Source organism: Takifugu rubripes, chromosome 3, assembly GCF_901000725.2.
Source record: "Takifugu rubripes chromosome 3, fTakRub1.2, whole genome shotgun sequence".
NCBI lineage: Eukaryota > Metazoa > Chordata > Actinopteri > Tetraodontiformes > Tetraodontidae > Takifugu > Takifugu rubripes.
In genome coordinates this window covers 16,255,512-16,273,856 of record NC_042287.1, presented here as the reverse complement: position 1 = coordinate 16,273,856, position 18,345 = coordinate 16,255,512, and the positions used below count along the sequence as shown (strand labels likewise).

The 18,345-nt window shown below is 47.2% G+C and overlaps 3 protein-coding genes across 9 annotated transcripts in view; 2 read left to right on the top strand and 1 right to left on the bottom strand.

Annotated features, from left to right (window-relative positions):
* Nucleotides 1-783: 783 nt before the first annotated feature.
* Nucleotides 784-7,348, top strand: camk1gb (calcium/calmodulin-dependent protein kinase IGb). The gene is made up of 13 exons (XM_003963589.3): nt 784-888; nt 1,725-1,846; nt 4,116-4,241; nt 4,313-4,387; nt 4,464-4,602; nt 4,714-4,837; nt 4,940-5,015; nt 5,098-5,210; nt 5,285-5,363; nt 5,538-5,625; nt 6,073-6,407; nt 6,486-6,572; nt 6,699-7,348. Exons 2-12 carry the CDS (start codon nt 1,761-1,763, stop codon nt 6,541-6,543), a joined length of 1,299 nt encoding a protein of 432 aa, XP_003963638.1. The 5' UTR covers nt 784-888; nt 1,725-1,760; the 3' UTR covers nt 6,544-6,572; nt 6,699-7,348.
* A 296-nt stretch (nt 7,349-7,644) lies between these two features.
* LOC101067606 (tyrosine-protein kinase STYK1) lies at nt 7,645-10,337 on the bottom strand. 4 transcript variants are annotated; one of them, XM_029833947.1, is made up of 9 exons: nt 10,187-10,331; nt 9,768-9,905; nt 9,320-9,520; nt 8,949-9,130; nt 8,659-8,736; nt 8,350-8,567; nt 8,199-8,239; nt 7,986-8,082; nt 7,645-7,899 (listed from the first exon to the last, which is right to left on the bottom strand). In XM_029833947.1, the coding sequence occupies exons 1-9, from the start codon at nt 10,233-10,235 to the stop codon at nt 7,731-7,733; spliced, it is 1,173 nt and encodes a 390-aa protein (XP_029689807.1). In that variant the 5' UTR covers nt 10,236-10,331; the 3' UTR covers nt 7,645-7,730. The 4 variants fall into 4 exon arrangements, with proteins under 4 accessions (XP_029689807.1, XP_011601097.2, XP_003963637.2 ...); XM_011602795.2 differs by having other exon boundaries at nt 7,675-7,899; nt 9,768-9,820; nt 10,187-10,337; XM_003963588.3 differs by having other exon boundaries at nt 7,675-7,899; nt 9,768-9,911; nt 10,006-10,321.
* A 469-nt stretch (nt 10,338-10,806) lies between these two features.
* Nucleotides 10,807-18,345, top strand: part of magi3a (membrane associated guanylate kinase, WW and PDZ domain containing 3a) — a 67,314-nt gene continuing 59,775 nt past the window's right edge. For 2 of the 4 annotated variants that reach the window (XM_029833943.1, XM_029833942.1), the window contains exon 1: nt 10,811-12,197. In XM_029833943.1, the coding sequence (XP_029689803.1) occupies nt 11,891-12,197 (307 nt within the window). In that variant the 5' untranslated portion in view covers nt 10,811-11,890. Of the gene's footprint in view, nt 12,198-18,345 lie in introns of all 4 variants that reach the window. The other 2 variants (XM_029833946.1, XM_029833945.1) reach the window with 2 other exon arrangements.

Genomic DNA, 18,345 nt, shown 5'->3' with positions numbered 1-18,345 from the left:
ATTCACTGAGCATTAGCTGTGTGTGTGTGTGTGTTGTCTAATACTTTAATACTCTAATTGTGTCTTTTTTTGGAGTGGGATTAATTACTTTATATAACCTTGATTGTGTTAAATCTGTTGATTCAGCTCCAGATCAATACATTTTACTGAAATAAAACCTAATCGGTTTATGCAAGGCTTGTTTTAAACATCAAATCTTGATGTTGTGTCCGTTCCAAAAATATTTATGTGTTGCTGTAATTGGTTTTTAAAGAAGCAAATCAAAAGGTAAGTGGCTTTTTACTGCAATTTGATGGTAAAATAGTGGCTGGAATGCTGTCGTGAGCTTATATAAGACATTAAACAGTGCGTGAGTCTAATGTGTTTAATCCCACTGAGTGTTTATTCAACTGTGGGGCCTAAAAGTTCAATGCTGGGTTATACAAGCAGGCATCTCTCACATCCCTCCTCCCTCCCGCCTGCACTTGTTTTTCAAAATTAAAGTGGCAGTTTTGCTCCCTCTTGCAAGAATTCTGGTCTCATTTCACCAGACTTTAGTCTTTTGCAGTGATTTATGTGGCTGTTAAAGGTTCAGGAGTCATGAGATACCCGATGATGCTGTAGAATTCTAGGGATTCTAAGATTTAAAGCTTAATGCGATAGTTTGGGTTTCATATTTCTGTTATTTTCGGGTTATGTTAGAACATATCTTTATGTCGGCCTGCTTTCGTTTTGGTGTTTTACCTTTGTGAAACATGGAAAGATGAAAGTGTGAATTAGCGCCCGGGGGACTGTTGGCTCCTCCCACCAGGAGCCTGATCTCCACAAAGTCCCGGTCAAGTTAATCTCTGCAGACCTCGGTGACAACTGCAGGCTGCGGAGCCAAAGCTGAGCTGGAACGATCTCTCGGTGAGTCTCCGACTGTCAGTGAATGAATGAATGCTTCTAGAACGTCCTTTCTTTGATGTGTGGAGCTGCGGAGTGTTTTTGAAGCTGGGGGAGCTCGTCCAGACTCTGCAGCTGCACTCTGTCTGTGTTTCCGATTCTTTTGTGCCTGTTGTGCCTCCAGAACTCAGCTGCTTTGTGTTACAGTGAGCATGTTAAAGCATCTGCATCTGGAAGTGAAGCATCATTTCTCTCATGTGTATGGATGAAACAAACCGCTGTTCTTTCCTGGGGGGCTTTTAACAGGATGGAGGAGGTTTCATAAGAAATGAAGGAAGATTTGTTGTTTTTTAAGCTGTGCAGCTCAAGTGTTACCGCTCATCTTATATAATGGAAACGAGGCCAGGAATCCCAACTGGGTGACCCGCTGCTTTAAGGTTAATCCTTCTCTGCTTCTTCACTTTTATTGGATAAGTCAGTCAAGGAAGAATCTAGTTAAAGGTGCAAGAGTTTAGCGGGTGTCAGTGAAGGCTTTAAGGGACTCTTTATCCAACAGTGCTCTGGATTTCCATTGATTACCCTTCAGATTATTTTTCAGTCTGACGGCTCCTCCTGACCCGTCCTGGTGCTGCAGCACCTTCACATCTCTGGGATTATTGTCTGAGTCGTCTGCTTGTCCGGCTGCAGACAGTCTGAGTGGCACAGGCAGCGCGTGCTTTCTCATGGCTGCTCAGTAATCCTGAAGGTCTTGATGATTATGATGATGAAGGAGTCTGGATGATGAGCCTGGATTAGTGCATTAGGACCATTGTCAGCTCTGGTGCTGTTGACATCGCTCCCCTTTGTCTTTGTCCCGGCAGCTGTGAAGAGAAGTTGCTGCTCAGACGTCTGCAGACATGGGTCGCCAGGAGGCCGATCACGTGTGGAAGAAGACCACAGAGGACATCCAGGAGGTCTTTGACATATTGGAGGAGCTGGGATCGTGAGTACACTTTTCTCTGCTTCTTCAGCTCAGCTGAATTTGAGATCAAACCATCCAAGAGTCCCAGTGACAAACGTCCCCGAGAGACGCGACCGCAGGTGTTAAATGAATACTTGAACAGAATTTCTGTCGTTGGCTGGACGTTTGCTTGTTTGTGCCTCGGTCTTGGCGTCTTACCTCACAACCAGCTCAGCCTGCAGGACAGATTACAGCTTTGATTGGATTCACACGGGGAATCTGACTCTTAGGTAACGCGACGCTCTGGTGGTTGCAGGATGTCCTGGATGGTTGCAGTCGGCTTAACGGCTCATTCATAGCAAAAAGCAACATGATTTCTTCTAAAGTTCTTCTTAACTTAAAACCAATAAACAAAACTGCACAGACAAAATTTCACAGTGATATTGCTTAGAAATGAGCCTCATCGAAAATGACTGCACTCGTATTGTTTACTGGGTTGTGGCCGGAGCCTCGGCAGGAAATTCCCCCACATATAGAGTACCACAGCACCACACATATATTTCAGCAATATTCATTTATACTTGTGTGCAGTAATGTCATGGCAACATGGGTTCATGGTGGCTAACAGGACATATGAGGAGATAAAAGACAGGAAGTGATGTCATCTCCAAAACAAAAATCACAGGTCATGTTGCAATGAGTGGAAAATGAAATGTTGCTTTTGGAGGGCTGAACATAGTTTATTTATTCCTGCTGGAGTCATTCACAATGTTCTCATGTGTTTGACTGAGAGGTTCTGGAGAGAGAACTTTCTTCCGTCTGGCCTGGTTCTGTCCGTTGACTCCAGAATTCTGGGTCATTCAGTGACACTTTCATGAGTTTTCAGAATGTTTCCTTTCTCATTTAGCAGTGGATTCTTTCATTTCATGCATTCATGAGTTCCTCCCAGGTTTTTAGTGCAGCTCAAGCATGAGAAGATCAACGTTATGTTTGTGTTTATTTCTTATATGACTAAAGTAAACGACACTATTGATGCTTACTAGAGGAACAATAAATAGTGCATGATATCTCTCTCTCACGCACACACACAGACACAGACACACACACAGACACACACACACACACACACACACATACACACACGCGCACCCATGCACTTGATTGCCCTCTTGTCCTGGCCTAATTTCTGTGACGCTAGCGATGGTAATTAGCAGGTATTTGAGCGCTCTAAGTGTCAGGATGCAGAGCAGAGTCCAACAGTGAGACGTCAGCAGGCTGAGTAAAGGACATGGAAACATCTGCACCTTTTACCCCCTCCCCGCCCCGAGAAATAGAAAATGAGCCCCTGTGTGACCTTCTTTCTTGCTGGTGAGCTGTTTGTTGACTCCAAGGTTTACTTTTTCCATCCTGGTTTCTGCAACTACAAAGGCTAGAATCCATGAGGGACAGGAGATCACAGCAGTACAGCCCCCCCACTGGGCCTCATCACAGTCCTGTAAACATGTGAGCGGAAGCTGCCTCTTCAGGGGTTAGGTGGGACTCAAAGCTCAGAATTATCCTCATCATCATTTATTACTCAGAGCAACGATTACGTGCGTTTCCAGAGAGCTTGTGCATCAGCAGAAGGTTCCACTTGTGTGATTGATGACTTCTCTGGAGCACTGCAATAAGCTTCAAGGAGATCTTAAGGATTTAAATGAGCTGTGGTCACCAAGGAGACGTCTGAAGAGCAATGGGATGTTAAGGTTTTTCATGATCAAGTACTGTATATGAAGATTACAGATGTTTTCAACACATGTTGAAACAGAACAGCATCTACTAACCTGGATCTCACCTGGCTGCAAAGCCTAAAAACACCAACAAAATTTTGATGTTCACTGATGAGTGTTTAAGATGTGAGGAGTTTAAGCTGTGAGGAGTTAGTGTTTCTAAAGAGCTGTGAATGAATCAATTCTCCTGCAGCTCCAGTGTCCAGACGGGGGTCAGGGTCGTGGTGACCATGTCTGGCTCCCGCCTGACCTGTAACTGTTCCCAGCCGCACATGCTCAGTTTGACCTGCGCGCCTCCAGTCCTCAGGCCACCACCTATTCCATGACGTCAGGGATAATGTGGCTAATCTTCTGGGTAGAACATCTATTCCCAGACCGGGATGAAGATGCAGGGACATACATGCGAGGCCTGACTGTTTAGCCAAAACACCCCCCCCCCCTTCCCCCGGGGCGTTTGGGTGCATTGAACTGCTCCATCTTATTTTTATCCTTGAAATGGTTCAAATCACAGCTCTTTGTGTTGGTTGTCTGTTGTTTAACAGAGGTGCCTTCTCAGAGGTGTACATGGTGAAGGAGAAGAAGACGGGAAAGAGGTTTGCCATGAAGTGTGTGAAGAAGAAACAGAAGAGAGATCTCAACCTGGAGAACGAGATCACTGTGCTGAGAAGGTTTGAGTTTTTTTCTGTTTTGACGGACATGTTTCTGTGAGACGGGCAGTAAAATCACCCCTTTTTTACAGAATCAAGCACGAGAACGTTGTGGGGATGGAGGAGTTTTACGAGAGTCGGACCCATTACTATCTGATCATGCAGCTGTGAGTGTTTCATCTTCATCATCTCATTCTAACATCATCCAGGGGATAAAAATCAAACCCCAGTTTCTGGTTTCAGTGTTTCTGGCGGCGAGCTCTTTGACCGTATCCTGGACCGAGGCGTGTACTCTGAGAAGGACGCCAGCTGTGTGATCCAGCAGGTCCTGGAGGCCGTTAGCTACCTGCACCAAAACGGCATTGTGCACCGGGACCTCAAGGTAAATGCACCGATCCTCTTCTCCGAATAATCCAGTGACTTTAGTTGATTGAGCATGAAGTGACAAAGTGGTGGTGATGGAATCCGTGTGTGTGTGTGTGTGTGTGTGCAGCCCGAGAACATCCTTTACTACAGCCAGGACGAGAACTCCAAAATCATGATCAGCGATTTCGGCTTGTCCAAGATGGTGGACAATGACATCATGTCCACGGCGTGTGGAACCCCTGGATATGTGGGTAAGGAGAGACGCCGCCGCGTTCCGTTGTGACGTCTTTATCCTGGACGCACACGTCTGTGTCCCTGTCTCTGCCTTTGCTGATCATCATCTTCACCTTCAGCTCCCGAGGTTCTGGCGCAGAAACCCTACAGCAAAGCGGTGGACTGCTGGTCCATCGGGGTCATCACTTACATCCTGTGAGTATCAGAGCGCCCGCTCGGCTTGTTTGGGATCCTCTGGAACCTGTTTGCTAACGCGGGATGTCATCAAATGTCGCAGCCTCTGCGGATACCCGCCTTTTTACGAAGAAAGCGAGTCCAGACTCTTCTCCAAGATCATGAAGGCGCAGTACGAGTTCGACTCGCCCTTTTGGGACGACATTTCTGAATCTGGTAACGAGCCGGGCGGCAGCATTTCCTCTGAGAACGACGCTTCGGGCGCTCACGCGTGTGCTTTTCATCTGCAGCTAAAGATTTCATCCGCAACATGATGCAGAAGAACCCCAGCATGCGCTACAGCCCCGAACAGGCGCTCCGACACCCCTGGTGAGGGCCGTCGATGTTTCCATGCAGTGGGGGCAGCAGATAGTGGGAACAGTAGCAGATCGTGACACAACACTGGGTCATTTAGGCGCCCGCATTCCAATCACGTAAAGGCTTTAGGATTTACCGCCGCCCTGAAATAAATGTAAGCTTTCTGTTGTGTTGTGCAATTTCCAGGATCATCGGAAAGACGGCCCGCAGCCAGGACATCTATTACTCCGTCAGCGTTCAGATGCAGAAGAACTTTGCCAAGACTAAGTGGAAGGTCAGTGACCGCCGAGTTCTTGGCCTCGGTCCCGTAATCTTGTTAAGGATCTAAAGTTTCTGGCAGATTAATCAAGACTCCACCTTAATCCGTCCTGATTAAGAGCAGTTTTAATAAGATAGTGTTCTGTAATCACAGACAATCACGGCTGACGCAGGGCAGAACTCGGCGCCCTTGATTGTCCAGCAGTAAAAATGACTCTTAAACATGAATCTGAACAACAGATTCAGAACACTTTCCATTTTCTGTCACCTCAAACGGACGTCTTCCTCAGTTCTACAGTAGCCCTGAGTGGACAAACGGACCTAAATAATGATTTTAGTGAGCGCAGCATCATCTGAATAGAGAGGGAGAATCAGCATTTCCTCTGATTTAGAATCCCAGAAGTCACGAGAACCTTAAGAAACCATCATAACCTGATTTTCCGTCTTCTGTGTCTGTTGCCAGCAAGCCTTTAATGCTACTGTAGCCATCAACCACATGAAGAAGATGCAGTTGGCTCATTCCGACCTGGTCCTGAAGAAGGTCAGCATCCCCGACATCAAGGTGACCGACACGTCCTCCTTGGAAAAAAACGGCAGGAATCTCGCTCCAAAAGTGGTGGAAAATGGCGAGAAAATAGCCGGCACGAATCTGCTGCCCTTGGTCGCGAACCAGGTGGACCTGAAGAGCAACTACCACCCTCTGAAGGCCGCGCAGAGCCACCTGGTCGCCCACCACGCGCCCACCATCGCCGAGCAGGGCAAGCACGTCTACCACTCAGAGCCCGCCAACCTCAACGGGTTTGTCCAAGCTTCGCCTGAGCTTCTTTACTTCCGTTTATGAGGTGGAGGCTAAACGACCCCTTTTTTTCCCTTCAGGTACGGTAAAACGCGGAATGGCAAACCTCTGCAGACCGGCGTTTGTTCCATCATGTGATGCTGCGTGGACTTGACGTGTTTCTCTTGGTAAATTCCAATTAAACGTTTTATTTCTGATCGACCCCAACATGAATGATCCACACCAGCACCCCCTGGTGGTGGGCGGCAGTAACAAAAGCAAGGATATAATCTGTGCGTTTCCCCTCTGCATAGGTCAGAGTTGCCGTGCCGACGCTCGTCTCAGCAGGCCCCTCCCCTCGGCGGTGTTGAAATGCACGAGAGCTTGGTCCTCTGATGGACCCAGGTGGTCCGTGAGGTCCATGAAGAAGTGGGGCATTGTTTTTCCCTCACACACACCCTCACACACACAAACACACTCCTACAGTATGACAGCTGACAGTATTGCTCCAAACGTCTCACTCCTTTAATGAAGTTGTGGAGGTGGCTTAAACATTCCTGAGAACGGAACTCCTGGATCGTGATCGGGAACAGTTTATTTCTGTGATGCATTCAGTGTCCATGTAAATACTTTCAAAAACGCAGCGAGACAGTTAAATGTAATGAATTTGCTCTTAGAATTTACATGTTTACTGCTTCATAAGCTTGTATGATAATGAAACGTCCTTATTTTTTTTATTTCCATGGTTGCTGTTTTTTTTGCGTTAATAAATGAATAACTATATTTTTAAGTAAACTGACTGTGTTCCAACAGAGAGGATCTTCTGTTCTACTGTGTGTCCAGCAAACATTAATATTCAGAGTAAAACAGGAAAACTGCTGCTGTCTCTTTATTTGTTGTCTGCGTGTATATGAGCTTCATCTTTTCTGTGTTTTATGATTCTGTCAATAAAGTTTGGACACAATCTGCATTTATACTTTTTGTTCCTCAGAAGAAAACAATTCTATTTAGAAGAGTATTCCTTTAGAAAATGACCAACCACAGTAACACCTAACTAGATCCAGTGGAATGATGGAGATCAAGCGCCGTCACCTTGGCTCCGCCTCCGGCTGTCTGACCTCTGGAGGTGACCTCTGGAACTGACCAGGGGTGAGTGAGAAACACGCCCATTCCCACAAAAACTGGGATTTGACTGTTTTTATGGGTTGAATTTGGTCGAGTTTAAATCTCATTGAATTATTTTAATGAATGAAGACAAAGTCATTTAAAGCAGCCTTTTTTATTGGACTCTTCCACTTTATGGTGATGATTATCGGGCGTGACTGTGGCCGACAGGCTGGGGGGGGTTACGGCGCCAGTCCTGCCTGGCGGTTGTACTCCGACACCTCCAGCTCTGGAGCACAAATGGCTTCAGTAGCCGCCAAATGCAGCGAAGAGTCCAGGAGCTTTATGATGGCGGAGAAGGCCGGCCGGTCTTTAAAACTCCACATCCAGCAGTATCTCATCAGATCGTACCTTAAAAAGAGAAGCAGTTCGTTTCTACACTCACAGCTCAGGTAGATTCAGCACCAGCATGACACCAGCGTTTGGTGTGGTCTTACAACGGGCCCCCGCAGTCGTACGGTCTCTTCATCCTATAGGACCTCTGGAGCTTCGGCAGCACCGACTGAGGGTCCAGCTCAGGGTACGGAGCAGAGCCTGACGCAAACACACGGAGGCTCAGAATTCCCACAGGAAGTATCTCAAACTTCTTAAAGTCTTTTCATAAACTGGACCGAAGGAAGAAATGTGAGTCTGGTCAAAGTCAACTTTACCCAAAGTAATCAGTTCGTACAGTAAGATTCCAAACGACCACCTTCAAAAACAACAAAAACAGTTCATATTTAAACAGCAGCTCTGTCTGTGTGTGTGTGTGTGTGTGTGTGTGTGTGTGTGTGTGTGTGTGTGTGTTTATCTCATCCTCACACGTCGCTCCTGTCAATGCTCAGCTGCATCATGATCCTCTCTGGCGCCTGCCATTTCAGTGGCACCTCTGCTGCCCTCCGCCGGGCGGCAGAACCAGGGTTCCGAGCCCCGAAGGCCAGACCCAGCCCAGCGACCCGGGCTGAGAGGTCTGGGCCAATCAAAATGTTCCTGGCAGCCACATCACCGTGAACCAGCCTGTGGTCTGACATCAGGTGATCCTGAGAGGGGAACAGCAGAATCTGTAATCTGATTCTAATTTCATTTCTAATGGGTTTTTGCAAACCAAACCCATTTTAGCCAGATGCTTACCAGGCCAGCTGCAACCTGCCTTGCCACCAGAAACACTGACCTCTCAGAGAAGTGCAGCAGAGGGTCTTCAGATTCCCCCTGAACAAAAGAACATTCTTGAAACGGAGCTGATTGTAGGAGTTTGAGGCTCCGACCATCACATGCCTGTTCCGCCTTGTTGTAATTCTGATTGTGGCCACAAGAGGTCAGAGCACAATCATAGGGGGGCAGATTTCTGCTCCTTTGCCCCGAGCTTGTTTGTTGTCTGCATCTTGTGTGGATTTAAATAGAAGCTATCGCACCAGTCTTACGTTTCTGAGCATCCAGAGGAAGCTCAGCAGGTTTCCGGGGCTGTAAGCGTCTAAGATCAGTGAGAAGGGCTGAGCCTTGGTCTGACAGAACAACATCTGGACCACATTCTCATGTTTACACACTGTGGCGTGGAAGAGGATCCAGTCTACAAACTCCTGCACCTCACACTGGTCACTGTTGTCTGAAGTAGAGAGAACAATGAGACACAAACTGCAGAAACTGCATGAAAAGAAATTCCTTTAAATATTATGTTTTCCTCATACATGTAACTTTTGGGTTACTTCTATTGTTTACTGCACAAAGTACATAATACCACAGACCAATACTCCATTTTAAAGGTGTCGTTTTGCATATATGTTTCAGGTTGTACCTCTGAGGGATTTGACCACCACAGCTGAGGAGGATCCATTCCTGTTCTTCAGCTGACCTTTACAGATGGGGCCGTAGTGACCCGTCTTCCAGAACTCTAGCCCCTCAATCACACACTCTTCAGGGATTTCCCAGGACTGCAGAAGTGCCTGGGACTTTAATATGCCTGAACCAGCCTCAGTCATGGATGCAGCCCGTTGATCTGTTAAAATATTGTTTGCGTAATTCTTCTGTAATCTTCTGTTCACGTGATTTACTGATTTAAGAAGTGTGAGACAGCACAATGAGGCAAAAATGTAGCTGTAACATTATCTGAGTAGCTTTGCCCACATACCACAACATTATTGATGTCAATAGTAAATTACAGCTAAAAAAAACCAGCTTTGTAAAATATGCTTTATAGAATTGCTACATTATGTTATGCAGTTCACAGTAAAAGTTGATCCTACCATTCCTAAAATTTGCCGCGGCGCTCCGAACTCTTTCTTTGTTCTTGTGAAGACTGTAGAAAATCAGAGCCACAACTAAAACTGTGCCCAGAGTCAACAGACACGGGATGACAATTACAGCCAGTGGACGTGAGGATTCTTCATCTGACCAAAGAGCAACAGAGTGAGCTGGCTAGTGTGAGCAGGGGTGGACAAGTTTGGGACACAACATGCAGGAAACATGCAGCATGCAACTTACAGCAGGACAGCAAAGTATTGTTGCCACATCCACGAGGATCAGCGGCCATTTTTCACAGTGTGAGATCATAACAGACCAATTTTAAAAGAAATCATGAGGAAAACAGATCTCTGTGAAGGCTGACATCTGAGGTGCTTAAAAGAGCAGTTCATGACATGAAGTTGCCAGATATCCGTCCTACCTGACGCCTGTAAGTGAACACATATTTCCAAACCTTCTAATATCACCATTAACGGGAGCAAGGCTGCTGAAAAACCACTTTGTGTTCCCACTAATTTGAGAAAGGGCTCAACTTTGTTTCTGAACGGTTGTTGACCGAGAGGCTGGAAAGGTGACTTCAAGTTAATTATTAACATATCCCCAGAAATGATAACAGTGGCACGTGTCCAGCTTGCATGTGTTTGGAATTCCACTTGCAAACTAACATGAACAGATATGCTCAGTAAATAGGTAGGAAGTTTACATAACAGTATAGAAAATATTTAAATATTCCCTTTAGATCTGCTCCACCCATTATTAATAGAGTTAGATATTTAGACCCAAACGATACAGCATCCTGCAAATATTTGTCCATTTTTAAATATATATTTTTAATATAATGGTTATTAGATAGTTTACTTTTAGCAACCTTTCACAATATATTCAGACTCATTCACGCAACATGCGTTGCTGGCGTTCGCCCGGGATACAGAGCTGAAGGTGGCCGCCAGGGGGCAGACTTGTATAAGAAACTCCCTACAATCGCCCTCACAACCCATTCCTGTTGCACAGGAAATTTGCCATTCCGGTCGTGTTTTCCTTGTCCTGTATTTCAATAAAAGTGTCAAACCACGTCAATAAAACGTCAAGCCACGTGATAAACTACGCATTACACAAAGTCCACAAACGTCTGCAGAGTTCCCGCGTAAAAAAGAACCCCAGGCGCGACTCCGCCTTCCTAAACACAGCACGGAAACTAAATCCAGCGCTTCCCAGCTGACGAGGACCCGCCTCCCCGTGAACGCCATTGGTTGAAAACGGATGTTGTTGGTCCAGCCCCCAGCTTCTGATTGGACAAAACCCTCAGCAATCCGATATCAACACGGAAAAGATAGGGAAAAAAAGTTATGGAGCGGAGCCTCGTCGGATCACGTATGTTTTGTGTTGTTACGTAGTTTTTGGGTTGGAAAAAGCCCGCAGAGCGTTTCGGAAGAGACGGACGAGCACAGAGAGCCCGGAAGTAAAAGGAGAAGCGGAGTTTGCCGGTTGGAGGAGCGCATAGTTTCCCGGTTTCGAGGAGGGTCACGTATGTTTTTCCGTCTCTAAGGAAGGACTGTCTCGCTGATGTCACTGCCGATGGAGGAGGGCAGGAGCGGAGGACAGGTGCGCGCCGGAAAGTTGTTCTTCGGTCAGTGTTGCACGGACCACCGTCACCGGGAGCACCCGTGCTCGGGTTAACCTGCTCGCGAAACCACTTTTGAGTTTTCTTTCGGACTTCTTTGCTGTGCACAGACGGGATATTTGTTTTTCCGGCGTGACCTGCCGGGTTTGTGCGCAGGATCGGGGATTCTGCTGCGTCCTGTGCTCAAAGTTGTTTCCGTGGAGCGAACTGTAGGAGCGCGGCGCCGCAGCATCAGAACCGCTTCAATGCGGCACTGACGCAGCTGGCCTCGCATCCCAGCCGCAGACAGGTGATGCTCGCCTCTTTCGATGGAAGGATCTACGACCAAATGAAGGAAATCGAGCTGAAAGCAGGTCTTAATTTACCGGGAACGGAGCGCAGCACCAGCGGGGAGTCTTAACTTATTTATCCGGCATGACTTCCCCGTGCGTCCTTCTGTCTTAGGAAGCGAGTAGCTCTTAAACGGACATTTGGACTTAGTTTCGGTGGTTTGTCACAGCAACAATGTCCAAAACACTGAAGAAGAAGAAGCACTGGTCCGCCAAAATCCAGGAATGCACCGTGTCGTGGGGGGGTTCCGGGGAGCTGATCGCGGTGCTCGAGGTTCGAGGCGGCGCTGAGCACGGAGAGTTCCCCCACGTCGGACACGTAGTTTCGGAGGCGTTGGTCTGTCACGCCGGGAGGTTGCCCAGCAGCGGGGATGTGCTGCTGGAGGTGAACGGCACTCCGGTGAGCGGACTCACCAACCGAGACACCCTGGCTGTCATCCGACACTTCCGGGAGCCCGTCCGCATGAAGACCGTGAAACCAGGTGTGTGTCTAAACCCTTCAGATTTGCGCCCGAGCGGCTACAAAGCGCAGTAAAATGGTTTTTGTGGCACTTCTGAAACATAAAGTGAAGGTTTGTATAAGTCAGATGTGACTGGCATAATTGTCCAGGAGGGTCTGGGGTCGCAGTTTCGATGCGTCGGACCTTTCAGCCTGATTTGGTTGATAATCTTTCTCCTATATTGATATTTGGATGCAGCAGGATGATCATGAAAATCAGCAAACGCACACACACCTGTGTACGTCATTGTCTGGTTCAGGTGATCAACTGATCAGACTGTGTTTCTTTAGCAGTCACTTACATGATGGATGTGTTAAATGTGCCAAAAGATGCTGACAGTTGAACTCTGTACCTGCCATGTGGGACAGAAGGTGTGTGTGTGTGTGTGTGTGTGTGTGTCTAGACTTGATAGAGGTACTGCTGGCCATGGCGCTTGGCTCCACACTACACAGGGATTTGTCAGTGGTTGCCGTGGCAGCTCAGGCAGCATCGGCCTTCTTGCGTTGCTGAGGTGAGTCCAACACTAATTGAATCAATTGGCTCCATATCCTTCCATCCTGACTGCTTCATTAGCTTGCCAGCACAGTGATTCTCACAGTTCCAAACTTCTTTTCCTGTCAGTTATGGATTCAGGATTTCACCTTGACGCCAAACCCTGATCCCCCCCACCCCCTTGACTTTGCTAGTTTTCTTAAATCCACCATACTCTGTAGACGCCCCTGCTCTGCATTTGTGTCCCCGGCCTCATGATTAATGCACATGTCATCTATCATTGATGCCGCTCTCTGTGTCAGGTGGTGGCTGATGGGCAGATCAGATGTTAACCGCTCCTGCACCGCTGAACCGGGGGTCCAGGCACTGGAAGGTCCAGGCACTGGAGTGTTGTGTGATTTAGAGTGTAATAAGCCTGGAACCCTCCTCAGGAAGAAATGCTTGAGTGTGGTAGTATCGTTACATCAGGCGTTCCTCATGCAAACAGAAGATGTTCTGCACCGTTTGATCAGACGCTTCCACCCCGTGTTTGTGCCCACTGAGCCGAGCTGCTTCTTGACACCGTGCTGCACATTCAGGGTAGAAAACAGAAGCCGGTCTTTTTCAAGTGCTTCTCTGGCTCCAGACCAGCTGGTCCGCTCAGTATTCAGCGCCCGTCCTGAGAGGGGACCCAGGCAATAGGCAGTAACCTTGAGGGAGCCATTGAAAGTAGAGATGGCAGATACCTCGAGCGGCTCGGCGGCCCGAGTGGGCAGCTCATTGATTAATGCTGTAAACAAACTTGGACCTGCTTGTTCTTTTCCCCAAACAGAACCGAATGGAAGAAGTATTTAGCTCTGGTTTCCGTGACCAACGTTGCTTCTCACACCAGGTCTTTTCTGGAAAATGATGAGTTTTCCCCCTTTTCCCAGTGATAAGGGCCCGCTGAGATATGCAAGGTCCACAAGATGCTGTGGAAGTGGACCATCTTATCACAGGATATGAACACATCTGAGTGCAAAGTCCAGATGGAAGAATTCGCTGCAGGTCAAAGTGTTTTGTGTTCATTCAGTAGTAAAAAAAAAAAAAAACCCTCCTCGTCATCTCCACGGAACAGAATCTTAATTTAGCGGGTTTCAAGTACCGGTTGAAATTCCCTTCATGCAATTCACCAGTAATCTTGGAATGTGCCAGAACTTGTTCTGTTTGGCTGGACTGGGCAGTTCTGGAAGGTAACATTCACACCGTGGACTCACATTGTGGATAAATACATTTTTCAAAAACTAGTTTAACTATTTAAGTGCAGATTAGTTAAATAAGAAATCCGGTTTGAAATGAAACATTTTGTTCATATTTTAAAACTATTAATTTAGCTTGAAGATTAAATTATGCCGTTGAACTGGATGTGTTGCAACAATACATTAAAAACCTTTTCACATGAAGATAATAACTATCGGTTGCAACAGATCTTGCCTCAGATCGTCTTTTGGAATTGTAATTATTTAAGGTTGCATCACAGCCTCCAGCAGGATTTGGTGAGATTATGGTGGACGACTGTGAGACCATCTGGGAGGAATTGATGCTTTTAAAACTTTACTAGAAAGACGAGGAGGCTGGGAGATGATTGAGAACATGGAAGCACAAATAAGTCATTCTCCAGTGAACAGTTAAAGCGCTGCAGCACGCAGGTGTGAAACTGGTGGGGTTTTTGGTGAAATGATTGTGGCTACAGAGTAAAACCTGTCTGGAGGTTCAGGCAGACCCGCGGGCCTCCTGGTCACGGTGGCATGACTGAAAGAGGAGCTGTACATCAGATAAGATGTCCTGTAATCTGAGCACACAGCAAATATCAGGCAGGTAACTGGTCATCTGAGAGGCACTTTACTGGAGTAATGACAAGACATTTGAGTGGTACTGCCAATTAGAAGGCTTTCATCTTTCCTCAGGCTCATTTTGATGTGAATCCTTAACTCCCCATCAGCACCAACGGGATGTTTTTAATCTGGTTCCACCTTCAGACACGTCTGCGGGTCGCTTCCAGGTTTTCCCACGTCCTCCTTCCTCTCGTAAACTTCTGTTACTGTGACATGAATATTTCCCTGTAACAAGACACTTCCTCACAGTGCACAACAAAATGGAACGTCTGTGAGTATCTATCCCAATTGCAGAGGCTTCCAGCCCAGTCGGATGTTTCTGTAATGAATTACTACGACGCTCATGTTCCACCCACTGCTGGAGGATTCTCTATTCAGCCTGTGAAAATGGAGCTTTGCTGGTAGCAATTTCTCACTGCTTCCTCTGCTGCATCCTATCTTCTGTGTTAAAACGCACCCACAAATCGCCTCCTCCCACTTCGCTCCCCGAGCTCATCTCCCAAACCCGTCACACTTCCAGGCCACTCCCTTTGACGCACGGCAGACTGAAGACCCCAGGAACCAGGCTGATCCAGGGAATACCTGTTCAGACCTGTGATCCTTTATTTTCAAACTTTCTTTGTTGTTTTGTCCTGTTTTTTATGTTCTTGGGGGTTGAATTCAAGCGCTCACTCAGTGTGTTGCAACAGCAGATGGTGGTTTTGGTCAAAGATTGTAAAAAAACAAAAACAAAATTGATGTGCAGGTTAGATAGTTGGATGGATGCAGGTTGAGGACAGCCTGACAGTTGACTGATTTAAGTTTCCTCCAGATGCACCTTCACTTTCCTCCCTCGTGGGCCGGTTCAGGGCCTTTGGTTCTGGCTCGTTCTGTGGGAAACACCCTGTGAGCTGCAGCACAGGCAGTATTAAGAACACAGAAATGAGGCAGCTGGGACTCCGTTGCCTCAGTTTTTCTTGAGAAGGTTTCTCTTTTGAAGAATGTGCTGGATTTGGGCCAAGGGGGGGGGGCAATGAACAGGTTTAGAAGAGGAAAAAGGCCTCAAAAGGGAGATGTTAGCGTCAATATCCAGAGAACGTGATAGGATCAGAATGTTGATTCCACGATGGTCTGAAAGGCTTCTCCCAGGTCATGGAGCGGCTGGTTTTCTGCCTCCTCTCTCCTGCCCAGCCTGAGCTGCTATTCTCACGTGGATCTCGTGTGGTTCCTTTACACCCCAGCTAATAAATTATCGGAGAACGCTCCATCCTGTGGCTCGGTCTCCTGGTTGGGGCGGGGGCTTCTTTCCCTTGGCCCCGTGCCTGCGTTGATGGCCCTGATTCTGCTACTCGGCTGTTTATTTGCCACACATCACCTCGAACTATCGATTTTGGGCCTTTTCTGCTCATGTCGCTGACAAGATCTCCTATCAAAAAGGATACAAAAGCCCACCGCCCTCGCCCACACTATCTCTGTAATCACCTTCCCATTCAGCCGCCCGCTGTGGCCCCGTCTGCTCGCGGAGCTGCAGCGCGCCTCTTTTGTGCCCCTTTGAAGTAGAAAATGAAATTGTTGCTGCTTTAATAAAGATAGTTTTCAGCATTTTTTTTTTTTTTAACAAGAGAATATGAAACATGATCAGAGGTGTTCTGCAATGTCCCGTTTGTCCTGCAGTGGGACGCTGTGACTCGTGCGTCTGGCATCAACCCGGCCGTCTCAGCTTTTACGCTGCCTTTGATTTACTCTATCAGATTTGAAAAATGTTATTCTGACGTTGCTTTAATTAGATTTTGACTTTAGGAATGTTGTGATTTCTAATTTTTGCTACACTGAGCGACGCGGTCTTGTGCTCTGTTGCGTAGGCACGAACAGAACAATGGCGACGGTGTAGATTTGACATGGATCCGTGTAAAGATGCATTTGTCCTCGTGGGAGGGAGCCATTTTCTCTTCACACCTCATGCACCGTGCGGTGACATGTCATGCTCACTCGGGGAACCTCATTAGAATTCATGGGTGTCGGGAGCTCAGCCTGACCAATTTAGCCTTCTTTGCTCCTTTAGCTTCTCTAACAGGTTATCGATTGGGTCCGATCTCGTCCCCCTTGAGTCAGGTGATGCATCCATGTCTGCGCAACGGGCCTGATCCTTATGAGAAGTGGAGGACAGTGGGAGGATGTCTTGTTTGTCTCTAATGATGAGGAGCCTTCTCAGTATTCCACACATGAACATTTCCCCCCTCTTATTGTCTGAGAAGGCAATCCTATGACACAAATTGCAAATTTTCCTTTCCCCTGAAGGGAAGATGATTTGCCTGCGTGTGTGTCTTTGCCTGTCAGGAGAGAGGTAGCGACAAAACCACCCCTGGGGTTTCAGTCGCCAGCACGCTGTGGTCTTTAAGCAAACTGACTCAAGCGATCGCGTGTGCGTCGCTCATTGTGTGAAGGAGCAGAGGGACACGTTCTGCTGCAATCCTGACGTTACAGTGACGCAATTGTGGGAGCATCCACGCATTCTCGTCATTCAAGTCCCCAGCGCCAAGGCAGCTCCCGGATATGAAAAAAGAAACGAGCTCTGTTTTTATTCTCTTCGAGTCAGCAGCTGTATTGTAGACTTTCACAGTACTCATTTATATTTTGTTGCAACTGATTTTAGGTACAGGAGCCCCCCCCACCCCAGCTGTATCAGCCATCTGTGAGACCTATGAGCGGAGGTTAACCCCCCCCCCCCCTGCTGTTTCTGAGGTAGTTACCAGGTCACATCGCATTTATTTAGGGCAGCACGTCTTGCATATTTCCGCTCAGCCTTTGACCCCAAAGCAGTCTGTTCGCAGTCTCCTCTTATCTATTTTTGCATGTTCACCCTCAGGGGTGTGTTCTTGCTACGCCGTGGCTCTCGGCGTGTGCTGATCAAACATTGTAGTTGGTTGTGGCTCCATGTGATATCTTCTGCCATGGTTCGGGATTCATTCCAGCCTTGCAGAGAGGAATTTATTCATTCACGCTGTCCAACCCGCTGGGAATCCTCCATCAGCTCACCTTCAAAGGGGCAGTTGTTTGAATTAAACATTAATTTGGTAGCTGTTTAAGTGGAGTCGTGACTTATTCATTCATTGTCACTACATATCCTGCAGGTGTGTTCTTCTGGGCATGACCATTATCTGTGGAATGCGGTTATTTTGGATTTGTGAAGCAGAGCCGGCCGCCGCCCAGTTCCACCAGTGTATTGTTACCAACAGGTGCTTGTTCTGGCAGACATTCCTCATTGTTTCCGTGTCGCTCTGCTACAGGATTATGATGAAAACACGTACTGCAGCAGTTACCTGTGAGGACATTTTCCATTTAAATCTCAGGCCGTGAGCTTGTGTTGCAGCCACAACAGTTATCCAAGTCTCCACGTCTTTGGATGCTTCTTTCCTGATACACAGCTGCATCTTTCTGTATGCAGGTCAGATATCCTATCGCTCATTCTTTCTGTCCTGGAAATAAAAATGTGTCTGGCAGGCATGACCTCAAGGTCTCTCAAAAACCTCTTATCATTCTTGTCAAGCTGTCGCACCAGAACAACTTCCCTCACATTCACTCAAGAGCAATGTGGTTCGACTGGTGCCAGTACAATGTGGACGCACAACCTGTTTCCAGTTCTTGATATGGAGCCATCTTTGTCCTGCCTGATACTGGTCCTTTCTGCATCAGCCAGAGTTCTAATCTGAGAGGGACTTATGGAGGCTTAAATAATGGAAAACAATTATTGCTTCCTGTGGAAACGGCTAAATGTGTTGAGACATTTAAATTCTGGCAATTCAGGG